A 20,626-nucleotide genomic window follows, 5' to 3' on the forward strand; every position below is an offset into this window, starting at 1 on the left:
CACACACACACACACACACACACACACACAGACACACACACAGACACACACACACACACACACACACACACACACACACACACACACACAGACACAGACACACACACACACACACACACACACACACACACACACACAGCAGACACAGACACAGACACACACACACACACAGACACACACACACACACACACACACACACACACACACACACACACACACACACACACACACACACACACACACAGCAGGACGAGGATTCAATCCAGATTTATTAACCACGATGGCACAGAGATGTGGAACAGTCTTTATTCCTAAACCCAGTTCATGCTGACTCAACATTCATTAATGCTGCTGTAAGAATCTCTATTATTCACAGAGGAAGAAGAAAGAACAGAAAGGTGAGTGAGTGAAGGATGTGAGTGAGTGAGCATTAATGATGATAAGAGTCTTCGGTCCTCACCGTGTTGCAGATGTGTCCGTCTGCTCCGGCCTCCAGCAGCAGACGGACCGTCTTCTTGTGATTCAGAGCGGCGGCCACGTGCAGCGGCGTGTCTCCGGCCTGCAGACACACAAACATCACACATCGTGAGCGTGGACACTCTCCCCGAGCTGAGACATGGTTTAGAGTTGAACTGACCAGGTTCTTCTCCGACACGGAGCAGAAGACTCCCAGCAGGATGCGGATCACGGCCACGTGGTTGTAACGGGCCGCCACATGCAGACACGAGTCCCCCGCCTGGAAACAGGTTTCAAAATGACACCTTACATTACAGAAGGGAAATGTAATAGAAGTACTTCATGTAGATCTGTAAACGGTGCTGGAGACCTACGTGGTTCTTGCTGTCGGGTCTGGACCCCCCCAGCAGCAGGACCTTGGAGCTCTGGGCGTGACCGTTCTGACAGGCAAGGTGGAGAGCCGTGTTTCCTGCCTGGAGACGCAGAGATTATCACACATCGTCATCACACATCCACATGACAGCAAACTGGACCGAGAGCAGGAAACCGAGAATACGAGAGACCGACGAGAGTGAAGGAGTCATGAATAAGAGGAAGGGAAGTCATCACATTCAGATTATGTCAGTTTGGAGGAGCTCGACGTGGGAATGAGGGATGTTTTGGTTTAATTTGGAAGGGAGACAGGAAGTAAGACAAAGGAAAAGAATGAGGAGGAATCATGCTGATGTAATAATAATAATAATTATTATTATTATTATTATGCTGATGTCATGACGTGGTTGAAAGCAGCAGCATCACCTTGTTCTTGGCGTGAGCGTTGGCTCCGGCCTTCACCAGCACTTTGACCGACTGGCTGAAGCCGTGCCAGGACACCTCGTGGAGCGCCGTGTTGCCATCCTGACGGGGCCAAAGGTTAAAGACTTTTATGTTTTAGTCGTTTCCAAGAGATAAATCACAACTTAGTTTAATGCACGTGTCTTTGAAAACATCAACACACGTTAAATACTTTATGAATGAGACCAAATACAGAGGGTTGACTGCAATTATCTGAACAGGAACAGTGTGTGTGTGTGTGTGTGTGTGTGTGTGTGTGTGTGTGTGTGTGTGTGTGTGTGTGTGAGGTCTGCACCTTGTCCTGTCTGTCCAGTGCACACCCTTCCTGGATGAGAGCACTGATGACATCACTGTTTCCCACCATGGCGGCCCGCTGTAACGCCGTCTGCTCGCCCTGCCGACGGCCGAACACACACACCACAACGATAATAAACATAGTATATGTAGTATGAAATAGTATATATATATATATATATATATATATATATATATATATATAGTAGGGGTGTGAATCTTTGGCTTCATAGCGATTCGATTAACGATACAGTAGTTGGCGATTCGATTCAAGGACGATTTTTTAGTTTCAGTTTAGATTCAGTAACTTGTAACCAAAATTCTATATCCATGAAAAAAACATGCAATTATGCGAGTGAGACTATCTGTATTCTTCTGAAAGGTGAAAAAATAACATATTTATTCTATAAAAAAGTAGTCCTGCATAATATTTTATGCTGAATACAAAAATGTAATTAAACATTGCTCAGTTATTTTGAACATTATTCAGTAGACTACATGCTGGCAGGAGAGAGTGACTTAAATGTATTAAAACATTAATCATAAGTAAGAATCACGATTAATCCAATTAAATGCATTTATATAGATTATTGGTGAAGCCAAAACGATTCATTCTATTTATTTATTGTAGCAGATGGATTTAGTAGAATCTATAGGACTGACTATCGATTCATGGATTAATCGAATGAATCGTTACACCTCTAATATATAGTATACAACGGTGTGTGATACGAGACACGGAGCAGCAGGGCACCAAAACCAGCGACCATCCCCCGAAAAAACTAGTCCTTCATGTCAAAATCGATCATTATAGTTTTACTTCGTGTTGTTGAGTCATGAGCCAATCGTTGACATGAATTGAAACAGAATCAACCAATCAGAAGTGGTCTGGTGGAATAGAAACACGGACGGATGTCTGTATGTCACTGCATGCAGCCGGATTACTGCCTTTTAACGGGATCAACCGGACAGCCTGTTAAAGAAGTACCCGTCCCAACACAACACACTACCCCAGCTTAAAGCTTCTTTTTTATATTACAAGCACACCATGTATTATTACTGACTCCAGCAGTAAAATGCTTTTTTTTCTGGTCCCAATATAGCAGTGGTACAGAAACCACAGCAGGTAATCTGAAATAACCTCCACAGCAGTGACATACACGCCCCGAGGAACAAGATTAACTCACATTTAAACATGTTTCCATGGATGGAAAGATGCACACGAGGGCAGATGAGTGGGGAGAGAGGGGAGTTTGTTTTTCCATGAGAGATGGAGGAGAAGGTGGAGGAGGAGCTGGATGAGAACTGGGGAACGATGGATGGAAGGGGGGCAGTTTTGGCTAACCTCCTTCACTCTCCCTGATCCTCCAGACTCATTCCACTGTCTTCTCTCCTCCTCCTCCTCCTCCTCCTCCAGTCTGCACCTCCTGCTCCCTCCAGTCCCGGAGGATGTGCTGCAGCCTGTCGCGGAGCTCATCGACCACAGAGAGTGAATTTGGCAACACCAGAAATCTATCTTATCGGGGTCTGGGGGGCGGGGGGGCATGCATCCTGAAGGCAAACCCACCAGTGGGCACTCCAGAGGGTCCCATTCAAGGCCACTGGAGGTCATTAGACTACAGTAATCTTTAGTGTGGGGGGGAAAAAAGCAATCCAGTGGTGATCAGGAGAGGAAGCATGGCCGACGCAGCGGGCGGATTAATCTACTCACGTCGTCCTGGATGTCCAGATCACAGCCGGCTTTGAGGAGGAGACGCACAACCTCAAGGTGGCCTTTGTAGGCGGCCAGGTGCAGGGGGCTCCTGCCATACTGTGGACACACACACACACACACACACACACACACACACACACGTCAGTGAACAACACACAACATCAACACACAAACAGGAAGCCCCACACACACAGAATCACAAGCCGGCGAGTGGCATGTCGTTGGAGAGGAGATGACTCGTCGCTGGACGAGCGAAGACAATCTGCTCCAGAGAACAATCCAGCAAACAAACAAACACTTAATCCAAGCTTTGCAGGGAGTCGAGCACAATCTGCACAGCTGTTGGAGGATCAACTCTGCATCCTGCCAATAAAGGATCTGTGGGCGGGGCGTGGAGCAAAAAAAATAAAAAAAGGTACTGAACTTCAGGGTTTAAAGGATCAGTTCACCACACAAACAATAGTATGCAAATTATGAGCATTATTTTAAAATTAAAATCAGCATAAATATCCCATAATGAAATGTAGACAGATATATATATATATATATATATATATATACAAATTAAAATATATATATTGATACATTTATATATATTTTAAATATATACATATTTCTGACATACATATATACAGTATAAAAACATTTAAAAAAAAAAAATATATATATATATATATATATATTTCTATTGATTAATTTATGTCTACATTACACTTAACCTGGAGTGAAATTACAGGAATGTCAACAAGCGAAGGAAATTCTTTCTTCCAGTAGCCGGCAGATATCACACATATCTAATAATATATATATATATATATATATATATATATATATATATATATATATATCCATATGTAATATAATAATACTTGTTGGGAGGATCAGGATAAACACATCCTGAACGTTACATCCGACACACTGAACGGCATTAAGACGAATGACTTAGCAGGATGTCGACTTCAAACACGAGATCCAGAGGGATCTCTTCGAATCCACCGCCTCACGACGAGTAAACACTTTAATTACAGCGTAGTGTTCCTTCCCACCACGAGCACAGGAGCATTACACCTCGGCTGTTATCTGGGCGGCTTGTTTGGGTGCGGCTCGGCTCTGCATTCGTGTGCTGCTCAGATCGAGTTACACTTGGAGAGAAGCCACCGGCAGGTCTGAGACCAGCAGCCTGACTGTTTGTGGGCTGGTACCATTTTACTTTCTCTGTTTATCTGCATCTTCTGCTGGCAACAACAACCCATCGCCCCGCTGGGCATCAATAGAGGTTCAATCTTATCTCTTATGTCGTGGAAAAACTCAATTTGCTTTAAATACAACGAGTGTGCTGAGCCTCGGCCTCCATTGGATAAGCTGGTCAGAGGTCACGTTACCAAATTCATCCAAACCATCTACAAGACTAATCAGAGTCCTTTACGGTTTAATTGAGTTAATTCAAATACTGACTGAAGTCCAAGTGTGTAGAATAAGGACAAAAACAATTAGCTGATTAATCCACTGGTCGATCATTCCTAAATAACTCTGATCGTTCCTTGACTGGAATGATCATTTTCATAAATGATAAACATGGGTCCAGCTGTTTTCCCCTCTTTGTCTCATTTGTGTCGTTAATTGAGAAAATGATCTGCAAATGATGTGATGATGAAATTAATCAGGCCTAAAGCTCTAAATATGATCTATAAAAAATACTGATTAAAGCTTCTTTTAGTGGAACATTTTATGTGAAATGTGAAGGACAGGAACACATTCCATACTTTGTCCACCAGAGGGCAGTCAAAAATGTATTTTCCTAATTGAAGGCCTATAGAGTGGATTTGTGAGCTCTTCTCAGGTCTGTCTGAATAGACTGAGCCTGACTGACATCCCATAATATATCCTGTTGGTTTTGTTGGGATGAGACGATCTCATTGTTCTTATTGGTTCATGTAGTTTGATGAGCTCACGGCGGAAACACCTTTATTTATCAAAAAATGTCTAGAATGTTAATACAAGTATCTGCCTAAAAAACCCAGAAGCAGCCACGCTTTACTCTGTATTTATATAAACGATGTACATGTATGTGTTATAAAAGGTTTGAAGTACAGGGGAAATGTTTTTGTCATGCTACAAGTTCTGAGATTAAGAACAAAGCCTCACACTCACGTTTATGTATGTAATAATATTTGTAATCGAACATAATGATTTCTTTCTATTCATCCCTAACAATTCAATTCAAGCTGCTGTCATGGAGCAGATAAAACGTTGACCTCTGACCTCTCAGTGTGTAAACCCAGAAATGATCAGGCAGGAGAGTGTAAACCATCATCACCCTCCTCTTCCTCACGTGTTCTTCTTCATCACCGACCTCAATGACCCCCCCCCCAGCCTCACACATTCCCCTTCCTGAGCAGAGGAATGCTTCATATGAAACTCCCTTTATCCTGGATTAAATGTTCATAATGGCACGCGGCCAAAATACCCAAATACAGCTGGATGAACAGAATCATCCGAGCGAGCAGCGGCTCATGTAATATTGTTTCTCGCTCTGACAATATGATGCCTGATGGTTTCCCGTGGGATATTGGTTTGCGATGCCAGCAACGAAATCCTCCAGGATAAAACATTCACACGTGAGCAGATCTCAGGTATCTGACATCGGGAACATATCTTTAAAACACCAGTAAACTCATCATTTTATATCTCAGAAATTAAAGTCATGGAGGAAACAGCAGACGGGTTGTTATCGTGTCTGAAGAAGCAAACTGATGATGGACACGTGTTCTGTCTTGGAGTCGCAACGTGAAAACCTTATTTTGGTCGATGACAGCACAGGATTTATTCCGTTTTATGTAGGGAGGTGGCTCACACACATACCGGCACTGAAAAGATGCAGCTTTCTATATTACAGGCTGATTTTAAAAAGCACTTTCTAAATAAAAATCTGATTTATGTAACTGCTTGCATTAATTGATGAAAAAGTAGCCATGTGCAGTAATATAGAAAAAATGGAGGACGCGATACATGTGCTTAAAGACGCTTTACAAAAACAAAAAACTAAATAAATGGTAAATGGCCTCATTTATATAGCACTTTCCTTCAAAGCGCTTTACAGTAATGACTGACATTCACCCATTCATTCACACATTCACACACCGACGGCGGAGTCAACCACGCAGGGCGACAGCCAGCTCGTCAGGAGCAATTAGGGTGAGGTGTGTTAATCAGGGACACCAGGCACTCAGCTAGGAGGAGCCGGGGATCGAACCGGCAATCTTGAGGTTGCCAGCCAAACACTCTACCTCCTGAGCTAAACCCATCCATCCATCCATCCATCCATTTTCTCCCGCTTATCCTGTATTCAGGGTCGCGGCCTTCACCCAATGATCCCAGCTATCATTGGGCGAAGGCAGGGTACACCCTGGACAGGACGCCAGTCCATCACAGGGCTAACATGTAGGGACAAACAACCACTCATGCTCACATTCACACCTACGGGACATTTAGAGTCACCAATGAACCTATCCCCATCCTGCATGTCTTTGGACTGTGGGAGGAAGCCGGAGAACCCGGAGAGAACCCACGCTTACACGGGGAGAACATGCAAACTCCACACAGAAGGAACCCGGGCCTGGGCCGGGGATCGAACCCGGGATCCTCTCGCTGTGAGGCGAGAGTGCTACCCACTACACCACCGTGCAGCCCCTTGAGCTAAACCCCCCACAAAAAATTTGGTGAGATCGGTGAGATTTGAGGGCTGTATTAAAGTATTGAAGACTGGAGACTGGCAGTGTGGATGATCTACTGGGTACAGTGTTTCTGAGATTCACAAGATATCATACATCAAGATAATGTACTTATTGTAAGTCGCTTTGAAGAAAAGCGACTGCTAAATGCCCTAAATGTAAATGTAAGATATCTCGTTCACAAGAAAACACCGCCTCCATCCACGGCCGCCTGACACTGAATCTGACTCTGTTACATCACTGGAAGCTGTGTATGAGCGACCACAGCTGGGATGGAAGTGTGTGTGTGTGTGTGTGTGTGTGTGTGTGTGAGATCCAGCTGGCCACGCAGCAGCTCAGCTGTGAAACTGTATCAGGATGTACAACCACGGATGTATAAACTGGGTAGAATGGCGTTGGAGGCGGGGCCCTGTTTATTCCTATAGACGATGCTCAGCGGCGCATGATAGAAAAAAAAAAAAGAAGTTCAACATCAGATAAAATGAACCAGATTTTGTGGTCATCTTCGGCATCCATAGGTCCATAGAGGGACTCATCTACTAATGCATTTTACAACTTTTAAGACTTAATGATTTGAATAAGGGCTGTTCAACTGGTTGTTGATTCAACTTGAAATAGGATCTTCTAATTGACATCTCTTATCTGTAATTTCGCTGTATTCGTATTGTGACAATAAAGTTATATATATCTTATCCAACGGGGGAAAATGTCTTCACCCGTCAGAACTGGAAATTGTAATTCCACAGGAAGCTTTGTGGTGAAAACGGCCGAGCCACTCAGCGAGAACACAGTCTATCTGTTATATCACTGGAGTCACACAACTCAGTGACACAATGGCAGTAAAACGACACCGTCACTGTAATACAGGTCGCTAACGGGAAAGCTAACGCTTGTGAGAGCCATCGGACCCAGCAGCTCATCAGACGTCCCTGTGTTTGGTTGCTTTCACATTAAAATCAACTATTTCTAGTCTCATTCATGTTCAAACTAACTCACTATAAACCAAAGCTTTTCACTGTCCGCTCCAAACAGAGCTGGAACCATGAGTCTGGTCATCAATGAGTCAACTAACAGAATGAAACTGCAATCAATTTGTGTGTTAGTTTCCACATCCTTGATGATGTCACAGCAACAAATGTCCTAAATCCTCCGCCGGCATCACCTGAGCCTGACTCTCGCTCACTCACCTTGGTGACGGCTACCTTGGCGCCCTTGTTGATGAGCTGGACCACATGGTCGGCCTGGCCCTTGTGTGACGCTACGAGGAGGCGCTCGGAGAGTGCGAGGACCTCAGCCGCATCCTGCTGGCTCATGAAGCGAGTGATGCTGGCGCTCCGGACGGCGGCGGGGGAAGGCAGCTGTGGCGACGGTCTCCACGTCGGGCCTCCTCTAACTCATGGTGGGGGGGGGGGGGCGTCAAAGACCACCAGCTCTGCTGCTACAAACTCCACAAGCTGCCAGGATGCCTCCCCGTCATCCTCTCCGCTGCTGGGAAAGAGAACAGGAAGCACATGGAGTGAAAACGAGCCAGCGTGCTCATAATGCTGGCAAACAGGAAGACAGGGAGGACCGGGTGGGTCCGACCCCCCCCCCCCCCCCGGTCCAGGTTGTTAGACCCCATGTACAGTGCTTTGCAGGGATCATGTGAGCAGAAATAATCCGCCATATGAGCCAAAACAAGAGGGGTGAGATTTGGTCGCTGAGTGCCTTCTGTGCCACAAACATACACAGACACACACACACACACACACACTAACACACACACACACACAGACACACACACACAGACACACAGACACACACACACACACACACAGACACACACACACACACACACACACACACACACACACACACACAGACACACACACACACACACACAGACACACACACACACAGACACACACACACACACACACACAGACACACACACACACACACACACACACAGACACACACACACACACACAGACACACACACACTTCTGTGGTTTGAGTACTTCTGTGAAACGCGTCTGTGGTTTCGGTTTAACCGCAGGGAGGAAAGTGACTAAAGGCTGCGCTGATTGAAGCGCCTCATCTGATTTGTCATCACCGTTCAAATACTATGACAGACAGAAATACATTCCTTTTATTTGATCTTATTAATTACACCCAACAATGACGTGTCAAAAAGGCTGAAAAGAGGGAAAAGCAATCAACTGATTTAGAAGCAACACTGAAGGAATCATGAAAAAGTCTCTTTATCAGCGTTTATCTGCCGATATCATTAAAATCACTAGAAACAAACAGCATGGAAGGGACTTTGGTTGCATCCAGAATCCCATATTTAGATGCTTTCCATACGATATACTGTCATTTCTATTCCTTGATATCATTGTTTTGATTTTGATTTTTAAAAATGTGTGTATTACTCTATTGGCTTGTTGTTGAAAGGTGCTATACAAATAAAATTGCCTTTCCTTATCAAATACAAAGTAAAATTGAGTACGTAATATAACTACATTCGCAAGAATTCAGGCTAAAAGCTGTGAATAAGTTTTAAAATGCTTTCAAGCAGGTTGTAATGTTTAGATTCCCAGTATGTGCCCAGTTCATCCAGTTAACAATCATGTATGGAGATGTGAGTCGCTGGATGGATGCCTTGAAAACTGGCCTCGTGGGATTTTAAACCACATTTCTTTAATTGCTGTCAACTCTTTGAAACGGATTAGCATTTTTGGAAGTCGTCACAAAGCCATACGCTGGAGCCGGTAACCGGAGACCAACACAGGATGCGAGAGAGACGGGGAAAACAGCATTTTCAACTCAACACTGCTCGTACAGCTCCACTGTGGAGAGGAAGAAGGATCCCCGGAGTCTAATCTGTGATGACAGTCCCTCTAATGACTTTGTTTCATTTCTGGAAAACACGGCGGAGAATGAGGGAACATGGTTGTGATTCACCGAGCTACATGGCTAAATCCAGAGAGAGAAAGGGATTATTTACAATACAGTTCATCAGCCGAATCACGTGCACCGGACAGTAAAGCACAGCAGTGTCACATAGCTGAAGGCCTTTACACACCGGCTTTATTGAATTTCCTTTCAGGGAAACGTCCAAGTTAATTTGAGTCTAGCAGTGTATATGTCCAGGGCTTTTATTTTGAAAGGCAAGAAGGGTTTGATCTAGTATGCGCTTCCTTTGTCAAGCTTGAAAGGAGCAATAAAGTTTTACCGTCTAGGTTGGGACCACTGAGCCTCTGCGTTGTTCTATTAAATAAGTATGCATATTGAGTTTCACGTAACGTGAGAACTTGATGCTTTTATTTGCGGTGTGAAAGTTCAGAAAAGTCGGGGGGAAAATGACGTCACTTTCATGTTCTGTGTGACAAAAACAACAGTTTGGACAAACAAATTGACGTGTGCTTTAATAGCGTATTTACGCCAACATGTTGTTATTTTAAGTGTTGATGGAGCAGCTACGATGTTAGCGTAGCCTAGCACCCACCAACCCAGACTCCATTCAGAAAACAAGCGTTTTAAAAGGTTCCTGCTTGTCCTCTTGCAGACAGACCGAACAAAGCATGACTTCAGACTTCAGACAAAACGTCATCAAGTTATTTCGGCATACTTTTCATTCATTTTTTGGAATTCCATGACAGCAAAATTGTGTATTTTGGGGTTCACACCACTGTGGTAAACCAGCCGATGTGAATCCAGCTTGGTGAAATCCACCGGGCACCTCTGGATGATGTCATGAACGAGGTAAGCGAATCCTTGAAACATTCCAAAAATGTTTTTACATTCGACCACACAAGAATGCATAACTAACCTCAGCAACGGAGGTCAATTCACTTGAGCTGAAAAGGCTGCTACTGCACTATGGGAATATTTGAAAGGCTCCCCTCCTGCCAGCTTAAAGCGGGGGGGATTCTCTCCCCGACTGCATTCCAGTTGATCCTCCAGAAAGATCCTGTTCAGTCGGAGGCCAGCGCACAAAGCGGGCCTGGCAGCCGCTAGCGAGGCTCCTCGCATGCAGCTAGGCAACGGGGCTTTTGTGCAAACTTTTGGAACTCGGGACGCCGTTGGAGAACAAGAAAACGCCGAGCCCTTGCTTTTCAGAAGGCTTCAGGGAGGGAGGGAGGAGGGAGGGGGGAGGGGGGAGGGAGAATACTCATTAACCTGCTCGCTCCGGAGAAAAGGGCAGCCTTTTCCCGTGCAGAAAAAACGCTTCATATCTGTGTCGTTTCCTCCTTTAGGAAAAATTAGCCAATCAATAATGGACAAAGAGGAGGAAACAGAAGCAGCAAGGCTGTATTTGTTTAAAACTGTGTTGGAAAAATAGGCTCATTTGTACTTTTATACCTGTTTAATGGATGCCCATTAATTCACATTGTTTTGTGGAAATGGAAATGAGCATTCTGTATGGAAGCTTGTATGTTTGTCACAGGAACAAACATGGCGTCGTACAGAGTTTCTGTTCAAAAGGAGGACAGGATGAACTGTGCACCCAAAGGGCCTGGCTCTTTTTATCACCCTTCCCTGGAGGCGGAGGTTCGGGTCAGACCGAGGTCAACAACCTGGTTTTGCAAGTCTGACCTCGTTGGAATGCATCCAGCCCCTCGCTGCTGTGAGGAATACAGTACATTTACTACTACAACTTGTAATGTAGTACACCTTAAACGTTGTAAACACCCTCTTTAGACGCAGACTGTCCTCTCCACCTGTGGAGGTAAAACCAAATGTGATGTCACATGTAAGACGGGGGTTTATGGCGTGGAGGCCTAATAATAGATAATCAGGGTTCAGAACTGCCAGGTGTTGGTATTGAGCTCACGGCAAAAAGCCAAATATGCACAAAAGGGGGGCCGACTCACCGCTCAAACTCACAACCAGAACACTTCCTGTATCACCATAGTGACAGACCGGAACAAGGGCGTGATCATATTGGAAGGGATTCAGAAGCAAAGCAGCAAAACCCCCTCGAGTCTGGGCCGAAGCAGCTCCTCTGACAGCCGACATGTTGGATCTGGCCTGTTGGGGGGGGGGTCTTCAATCAGAGAAAACAGCTGTGACGGGGAGGTGACCTCATGACATAACTGCTGTGACTTTCCTGACTCAGCAAACGATTCTCGTAACTGGAGGTTTTTTTCATCAGCAATCTTTTTGCAGTGACTCAGGTTTTTATTTGACATATAATATACTATATATAGTATATGAACGTCACCTTTCAAAGCAATCGTTGCTGTCGACAGCGATAGGTGAGAAGGCAACCTGCATCCTCTACGACCTCGAGCAGCAGTCCATATCCAAACTATGCCAGGAATGTGACTGCTCGTGCGTCAACATATCCAACAGAGGCTCATTCAGACATTTCATTAAAGTTTACGTGGGCGTGAGAGGGTTTCTGATCTGACCGAGAGGAAGCGATGTGACCCATTCAATGACCCCAAACATACCTTGAAAAGTGCACCAAAGTCCTTTAACCTACCGGGGAAAGGAATGTAGCGTTGCATTTGTTTCTGCTTTCCATTATTACTTAGTACCCTCCCAAAAAAAAGAGAGATAATGGGTTTTGGATTAAGTCTACAAATGATTAGCCGAGGAGATTATACTCTACCACCTACATCGACAAAATGTCCTTTTCTTTGATTGTTAAAACAACGTAGCAACATAGAAATAGCTTTCTAACGTCTGATATTATGCAGATTAAATATTCATGGCAGCAGAAAAATACAGCTCAAATTAGGCTTGTAGACTCATAACGACTTCCCCTCCTGGAAACAAACCTGAGCTTTCTCACATTACGTCACAGGATTTTCACTCATCTTGCTCTGCACACTTCAAACACTGGCTTTAAACAGTTCATGCCTATGGGAAATGTAAAAAAAAATCTTCTTGAGGGGATGATTAGGGGGGGCAAAGGGTCACATCCTACAGATCCAGCTGGATCCAGATCTAACATCCCCCAGCGCTGCGGCTCCATCTGAGGATGGAAACTTTAAAAACGAGAAATCCGTATTACCTTTGTGTAATGAAGCACGAACGCACTAAAATTAACTCGCTGCAACACTGCCTGCAGTGCATTCTGTTATGTGGGTCATCTCCTCCTCACAGCCCCATAAAGCAGCGTTACTATACACTCCCATGATGCACTGCATGAGCTTGTGATGGATAACATCTGATATCTGATAGATGTGTGTTTGTAAACATGATGAGGTGCTTTTGTGGGCGGAGAATAAGAATATTTGTCTGAACACGTTAGTTAATGTTAGTCTCTCCACGAGTGATACTGAGCAGAGTTAACTCATTCTCACTCATTTATTTAAGTTCATAAAATGCACATTTGTATATTTTTAGGGCTGTAATGGTTCAGGTATGTGGAACCAATGTTCACAAGCAGAAGTTCTACCCGACACCTTTAACTGCACACCGGAACATGACTCTGAAACCAGACCTTCTGAACGTTACAACCCGAACACCGCATCTACAAATACATACAATAATTGAATAGGTCTGGCTATAATAACATAATATACACTTCTATATTTCAACTGTGACCATAAGAAAACTTTCTTCTTACATCATCATCATTTCTTTTTTTTTTTTCTTTTTTTTATTGATGTTTATGACAGACAAATACAAACAAATACTTGTTACCTTATTGCAGTTACATGGATAAGATACACATCTTGTATGCATTTATCAGTATCTATCTGCCCAGTCTTTTTTTTTTCTCTCTCTTACAAACAGCAACAAAAATAGCAAAAAAAAATAAATGCAGTCCAGCAATAATGTACAGAACAGGCCAGACCTACAACACAAAACATATATCCACAAAACAAAACAAAACAAAACAAAACAAAACACCCTAGGAAGTCTACATATTATACCAATCCTGTACCTGCCTCTAATAAAATATGGAGAGATGGCGACATTCTTACATATCCAGCAATTGAGCAAGGAATGGGCCCCACACCTCGTTAAATAAATCTTCCCTCCCAGCCACTCTATAGGTGACCCGCTCGTAGCTGGCCATTGAGCTTAAAACCTGTATCCACTCCTTAAAAGTGGACTGAGTGGGAGATTTCCAGTGGCGTAAAGTTATCCTGCACCCTGTTGTCATAGCTAGACGACACCAACTTTTTTGGTGTTTCGACATTTGAATGTTATCTGGAAGTAACCCCAACAAACATAATGCAGGGTTTTTGATCAAGTGTGTGCCCAGCACCTTATTCAAGAACACAATTATTGCATTCCACATGTCTTTAGTTTTGTCACACTCATATAACATATGTACAAGAGTTCCGACCCTTCCATTACATCTCCAACACAAATCACTGTTTCTGAGTTTCAGTCTTGCCAGTTTTGAAGGGGTCCAGTAAGATCTATTTAATATCTTATAACAAATGAGTTGTGATTGTGCTTCACGTGAGTAACAGTGCCATGATGCATATAGTTTTTTCCAATTATTTTCTGGAATCACTTGAGCCAGGTCCTTCTCCCAACACGCTTTCAGACCATCCAGTTTTGGCACTTGTGTACTTCTAATAAGTTCAAAGAATTTTGAAGCTCCTCTGTTTTTCTCTCCAATCTTATGGGAAATTACCTGGATTTCAGTCCGACTGTGCTGAATATGTTTGTTTGAGAGAATGCAATGTCTCATTTGTAAATATCGCCAGAATTCAGAGTTACTCAAATTATATTTATTTTTAATCTCATCAAATGATCTAAATCCCACATCTCCCATCACATCCTCAAGAATATGAATCCCAGATCTAATCCATTTGTTCCAAAAGAAACTTTTCTTATCAATTAACAATTTCTTGTTATACCATATGGAGGATCTGCTTGATAAATATGGATCAGTTTTTGTTATTTGATGAGCAATTTTCCATGACTCTCTGGCAAAAGCCATTACCGGGTCTTGGGAGGGGACTGGTCTCTCTGTTTGTGAGAGGAAGGCCTCCACAGAAAAAGGATGTACCAGTTGCTCTTCTATCCTGACCCACAGAGGGATCCTAGTAGGCGGCAGGTGAATTTTAGATAGCTGCGATAAAGAAAATGATAAATGATACCAGTCTATTCGTGATAATGCTAACCCCCCCTTGTCTTTTGCAGCATATAACTTAGTCCGATTAAACATGGTTTTTTTTCCTGCCCATATAAACTTCTCTATCATACTGTTGTATGTTTTAAGTAATGGGGAAGGAAATTTTAGCGGTAACATGGAAATGATGTAATTGATCTTGGGAGTTAAAATCATTTTAACTAGATTGAGTCTGCCCAACAGGGAAATATGCAACTTATCCCAATTTTGTAACAGAATTTGAGTTTTCTGAATAACTGGAGAAATGTTGGCTTCCATTATTTTTTTCAGACCTGGCGTTAATTTGATACCCAAATATGTTAATCCTTCAGGCATCCATCTGAATTTCCAGTTCTTTCTAATATCTGGGGGGCACAGTTTTGATAACGGCATGGCTTCTGATTTTGACCAGTTAACAGTATAACCAGATACCTCTGAGAACAGATTTATAACTGAACAAATTTCTGGGACTGAGGATTCAGGGTTACTAGATATCAATAACACATCATCTGCATACAACAGGAGCTTGTGCTCTTCTTGACCCGCCTGCACACCCCGTATATTTGAGTTAGCCCGTTGGGCTATGGCCAGGGGTTCAAGAAATATGGCGAAGATTAGAGGTGATAAAGGCGATCCTTGTCGAACACCACGATTTAGTCTGATTTGAGGTGACATAATCCCATTAGTTAAGACTGTGGCTGATCGGTCAGAGTACATTAATTCCACCCACTTCCTAAATATTGGACCAAATCCAAATTTTTCTAGCGTATGAAACAAAAAAGGAAACTCCACTTTATCAAACGCCTTTTCCGCGTCTAATGAAAAGCAACTGTTGGTGTGTCATAATTTCTTGTCATCCACATAATGTGCAACAGTCTTCGAAGGTTGTCTGCAGAGCTCCTACCCCGCATAAACCCCACCTGATCCTGATGAATGAGAAATGGGACCACTTCTTCCAATCTAGTTGTTAAGATTTTGGCGAGAATTTTCTCATCCACATTAATCAAAGATATAGGGCGATAATTAGCACACTGCTGTGGATCTCTTCCCTTTTTATGCAGTAGTGTAATAACTGCTTCCCTCATGCTTTCAGGTAACCTACCTCTTTGAAACGCATCTCGATATACGACTAGTAATCTAGGGGCAAGATCATCTATGAATTTCTGATAGAAATCTACTGAAAACCCATCGTTTCCAGGGGCCTTTCCTATCCTGAGGACATCATCATCATTTCTAATTAGTCTTCACGTCCAACGAGGTGACAACATGATCAGCATTGAGATTCTCCTCCAGTCATCACAAGAGACCGAACACGGTCATCAACCAGAGGCCGTCTGAGCTACAAACTGTCCGGATCTCATTTTTTAGCTTCCGATCCGATTCCGATATTTCTTGATACCGGTTTTCCGGTACCGATCAGTCAGTCGTAGACGCTGCCGTTTTACAGTAAGCGGCGTGTTTGTCGGGGTGGTGATTTTTAAGATGTTTTATTAGGTTAGTGGTGTTGTAGGAGGCCTTGTTAGCATCGTCCCGTGAGTCTTTCACACACTTGTAGTTAGTTCAAAATGATGCCATTTCTTTAACTAGCTAACCTATGTGTCCGCTCCACTTTCCAACTACATAATGGCGGCTGATGCAATAGAACAACAACGACAAACTATATACAAATATTAAAAATGGATCCGCCGATCCTGATCCACCTTAAAAACCCAGTATCAGGGGCCGATCCGACATCCCTAGTACAAAACGAGGTCGCTGCTATATTCATACCTGTGAACACAGGTTCATTAACTTCACCGAGCACCTCTGGGTGACGTTACAAAGCAGACAGGACAGCTCCGGTGTTTCCCGGCGTATCTGGGACTTCTAACACGTACAAAGCAGCACTCTGACATCTGACTGCAGACACAAACAGCAGCTTCCCCTGGACTGCTCTTAGTGCAGCTATTTTCAAACAGGAGGGCATTTCCCTCATACTGTAGATGTGTGTGTGTGTGTGTGTGTGTGTGTGTGTGTGTGTGTGTGTGTGTGTGTGTTTGTGTGTGTGTGTGTGTGTGTGTGTGTGTGTGTGTGTGTGTGTGTGTGTGTGTGTGTGTGTCAATCCCTCCCTCGGATTTCACTCCAAACTCAGCCATCTGTCTTTCCTGCAACCATTCAGGGAGCCGAGAGCCAAAACCAGATTAAAACAATACTTTGACCCACTCGTTAATCCCAGATCTGTTTCAGTGTGAGCTCGCCGCTGCAGCAATGCAGCGATGCAGATACAGTCTGTGCTCCACTGACGCATTAATGTGGACAAAACGGGCCGTTTAAGTCCTCAAACATGCCCCTTCTGGTGGACTGTGTTCTGGAGAAAAAATAATAATATGTACGGCAGACAACGGCGAGAGACTAATCATTTTTCAGATCCCATTTGAATTGTGGCATTAATTACACATATTTATCAGTTTAAAAAGGTGATTTTGTACATTAATAAAGTTGCATTTTAATGTAAAACTACATAAAACCTAGGTTTTTTGTTTTTACTCTTGTTCTTCTCTTTGTTATTGTTTTGCTGTGATTTGTTTTAACCCATGAGCCAAATATCAGATACCGACTGATTCAAACTGAATTTTTAATTTGTTCATGATTAATAATTTTAAAAAATAAGAGGGGGGAGGACCGGAAACGTTTCTAACTTCTTCCTATCCCTTCTGAACATGAACTATATTATTTGAGTCATGTATTTAGGATTCTGAGGATCCCATTTGCTTGTTTTTCTTTTTTTGCCTTCCTTTTTACTGCTCATCACTTTATTTAGTTTGTATTATTATTATTTTTAACATGTTCAATAAAGAAAAAAATTAAATTTAATAATAATAATAATGATAATAAGAATACATTTTATTTATAGGCGCCTTTCAGAGCCCTGAAGGACACCATACAGTGAATAATAAAAATAATAATAAAAAACAATAAAACCAAAACAAACAATAAGTTAGAATTACACAGTACAGTTAAGATAAGATGGTTACAAAAACGACAAAAAACTCATTGTATCAAAGTATCATTGACTTGCAAAATAATTGTTTTAATTGACAATCGTGTGAATATTATGGAGTATTTGTATTCTAACATAAAGAACGTGCGGTATCATCTGTTGCTGCTGAGATCTGAGGTTTGCTAGTCCGGGTCGCTGCTGGAAATAAAACCCTCTGTCATCCATGCGACAGCTCGGCCAGATGTGATAGTCATCTCCATAAATAGTTCAGAGGTCAACGTAAACATAAGAGGAACAATAACAACAGGCCTTTTTGTTCAGCTCTGCTGTAGAAGAGAGAGCATTTCATTCATGATGTGATTTCTACTCAAACAAACCAGCAACATTTGACAGATTTGACAGAACGACGTTGTACTTTAAAGGCGTGTGAATGCTGTAACATTGGCCTTGATAAGCGGAGCGTTGTCATGGGAACTGGTGTTTGTGACGATGCGTGGCGTCTGCAGGACGCCGGTGTTTCGGCGTTCCCGAGTACGAGGAGAACATCTTATCAGAGACGGAGAGAGCAGCGCCGTGTTTTCTGGATTCCTGCAGCGAATCACACCCTGCAGTTGAGCCTCCATCAGGTTCTGTTGTCAATGTGCTACTTCAGCATACAAATCATTTCTTTTGTTTGTTTTTTTGCTTATAGCAAAACAACCGAACTGCCAATAAAGTTTACTCAGTTGGTTTCACTGATAACTTCAGAAATGAATAATGCTTATAATATAAATTATCTTCCAGTATCTGCACATTCTTCTCTAAGTTTGGCTCAATGAGCTGAAATCTAAAATAATTAAGAGTGAATCTAAATGCCTCACCATACTAAACATGTACCAAATATTCTTTATTTATTCGGTTATATTATTATACTCAATTCAATCAGAGATGCTCGGTGCACATCACTACAAAACCATATCTCACAGGTTATTTTTATTCTTATTTAAATAGTCCTGACCGCTGGATTAAATAAGCATGTGTTGCACAGCGACAGGCTGTAACGGATGCAGCTGCACAACAAAGAAGAAGAAGAAGAAGAAGACCCTCCCCTTGGCAGTCTAGTTGCTTCATTGTCATGGAGCACTGAGCAGAAAAGGCCTCCACCCTTTTAGTTGGAGCACAATGAGATCACCACCCGTGGGCCAGCAGATGCATGACTACAACACTGCATGCGGTCGCTACGTGTACAACCCCCCCCCCTTTCTAGGTCTAATTGGTTTATTACAGTCTGGCTTTTAGAGCCCATCTGTAATAATATACCCATAATCATTAATGATGGTAATATTGGTAATATAGAAAAGTCTGATGGGACAAGAAACGGGGGCCCGTCTTATTTGGAGTACCAAATAGTGACCTCTTAAGTTTACTTAAACGGATATTTCATTATTGCATTATTGTATTTAAATAGTCTTGATGTTTCAAAGAGGTAAAAATGATCCAGTAATTGCATTTTTTTTAAATTGTTACAAATAGAGTATGTGCGTTTTCCCCATCTAATACCTGTATAACCCCTCGGGTTGATCTTAGACCACATGGGGGACCACGAACTACGAGTTTCAACTTAATGTGTTCATCAAACACCAGCCAATAAATATGGTGACCCAAACGATGAAAATACTAGAAAGATGCATTCGGCAGATCAGAGGCCAGATCTCCATCCGGTGCGTCTGCATCCAGCACTGCTGCATTGTGGGATTGAATCAATCACCAGCCCTCGATCGTCCCACAACGAGTAGATACACCCCGTCCTAGTGGTGCCTCATGTCCAGCTGGAGGGAGCTGAGTGTCAGCTGTGGGGCAGGACATCCACCCCCCCAATACCCCCCCCACCCAAAGAAACACAAACAGTACAGCTCTTTCCCACTGCAGCCTTTTGTCTCTTTCACATTGCTCCCTTACAACTTCTTTAATCCCCTGCCTTGGAGAACTTCGTGACAGCAGTGCCAACGAGAGTTGTTTCAAGCTACCAGGAAAGGGTTAAGTGGGATTTAGAGCCCCTGCAAGTCAAAAGACTTAAGATTCAAGCTCCTTTTTCTGAGCTTTCCCACTTCCCTTGCAGCTCCAGTTCCTCACTAGGAAGCACACGAATCCTGAGGCTGGCTTTAAAATGTCTAATGAGCATGTCTAACGGACGCTATCTCCCTAAAACAGCTTCAATAGCATGGATTTTATAGAATATAATGTACAAAAGGAAAACGTATGCTCACAAAGCATCATGGGAATTAGCAGATGTCAGCATCTACACTTGACAACGAGAATCATCTCACCATCTGACGAGCAAATCTAATAATCACCACTCAAGCCGTGTCTGGTTTCCGGAGCCCATTATGGCTCATTATATGCCCATTATACACCTGGTGACCTCTGACCTCCTTGGCACTATGCTGTGTTAATCAGCTCCCCGGGGGGCATGAGCAGACGGACAGACGGGGAACACACAGCTCACACGCTTACCAGCGTTGGTACTCTCCTTTAAGATTTCATTTAAAGTTGCGTTGCCCGTTGC

The 20,626-nt window shown here is 43.1% G+C and overlaps 1 protein-coding gene across 6 annotated transcripts in view; it reads right to left on the bottom strand.

Moving 5' to 3' along the window:
* The window catches only part of ankrd6b (ankyrin repeat domain 6b), a 29,357-nt gene that overhangs the window by 6,021 nt on the left and 2,710 nt on the right, over nucleotides 1-20,626 (bottom strand). For 3 of the 6 annotated variants that reach the window (XM_084030916.1, XM_084030913.1, XM_084030912.1), the window contains exons 1-6: nucleotides 2,931-3,221; nucleotides 1,587-1,685; nucleotides 1,256-1,354; nucleotides 832-930; nucleotides 639-737; nucleotides 462-560 (exon numbers count right to left, since the gene is read on the bottom strand). In XM_084030916.1, the coding sequence (XP_083887042.1) occupies nucleotides 462-560; nucleotides 639-737; nucleotides 832-930; nucleotides 1,256-1,354; nucleotides 1,587-1,685; nucleotides 2,931-3,197 (762 nt within the window). In that variant the 5' untranslated portion in view covers nucleotides 3,198-3,221. Of the gene's footprint in view, nucleotides 1-461; nucleotides 561-638; nucleotides 738-831; nucleotides 931-1,255; nucleotides 1,355-1,586; nucleotides 1,686-2,930; nucleotides 3,222-3,296; nucleotides 3,396-8,217; nucleotides 8,519-20,626 lie in introns of those variants that run through there. The other 3 variants (XM_084030917.1, XM_084030914.1, XM_084030915.1) reach the window with 2 other exon arrangements.

This window comes from Eutrigla gurnardus (genome assembly GCF_963514095.1).
Source record: "Eutrigla gurnardus genome assembly, chromosome: 16".
Lineage (NCBI taxonomy): Eukaryota > Metazoa > Chordata > Actinopteri > Perciformes > Triglidae > Eutrigla > Eutrigla gurnardus.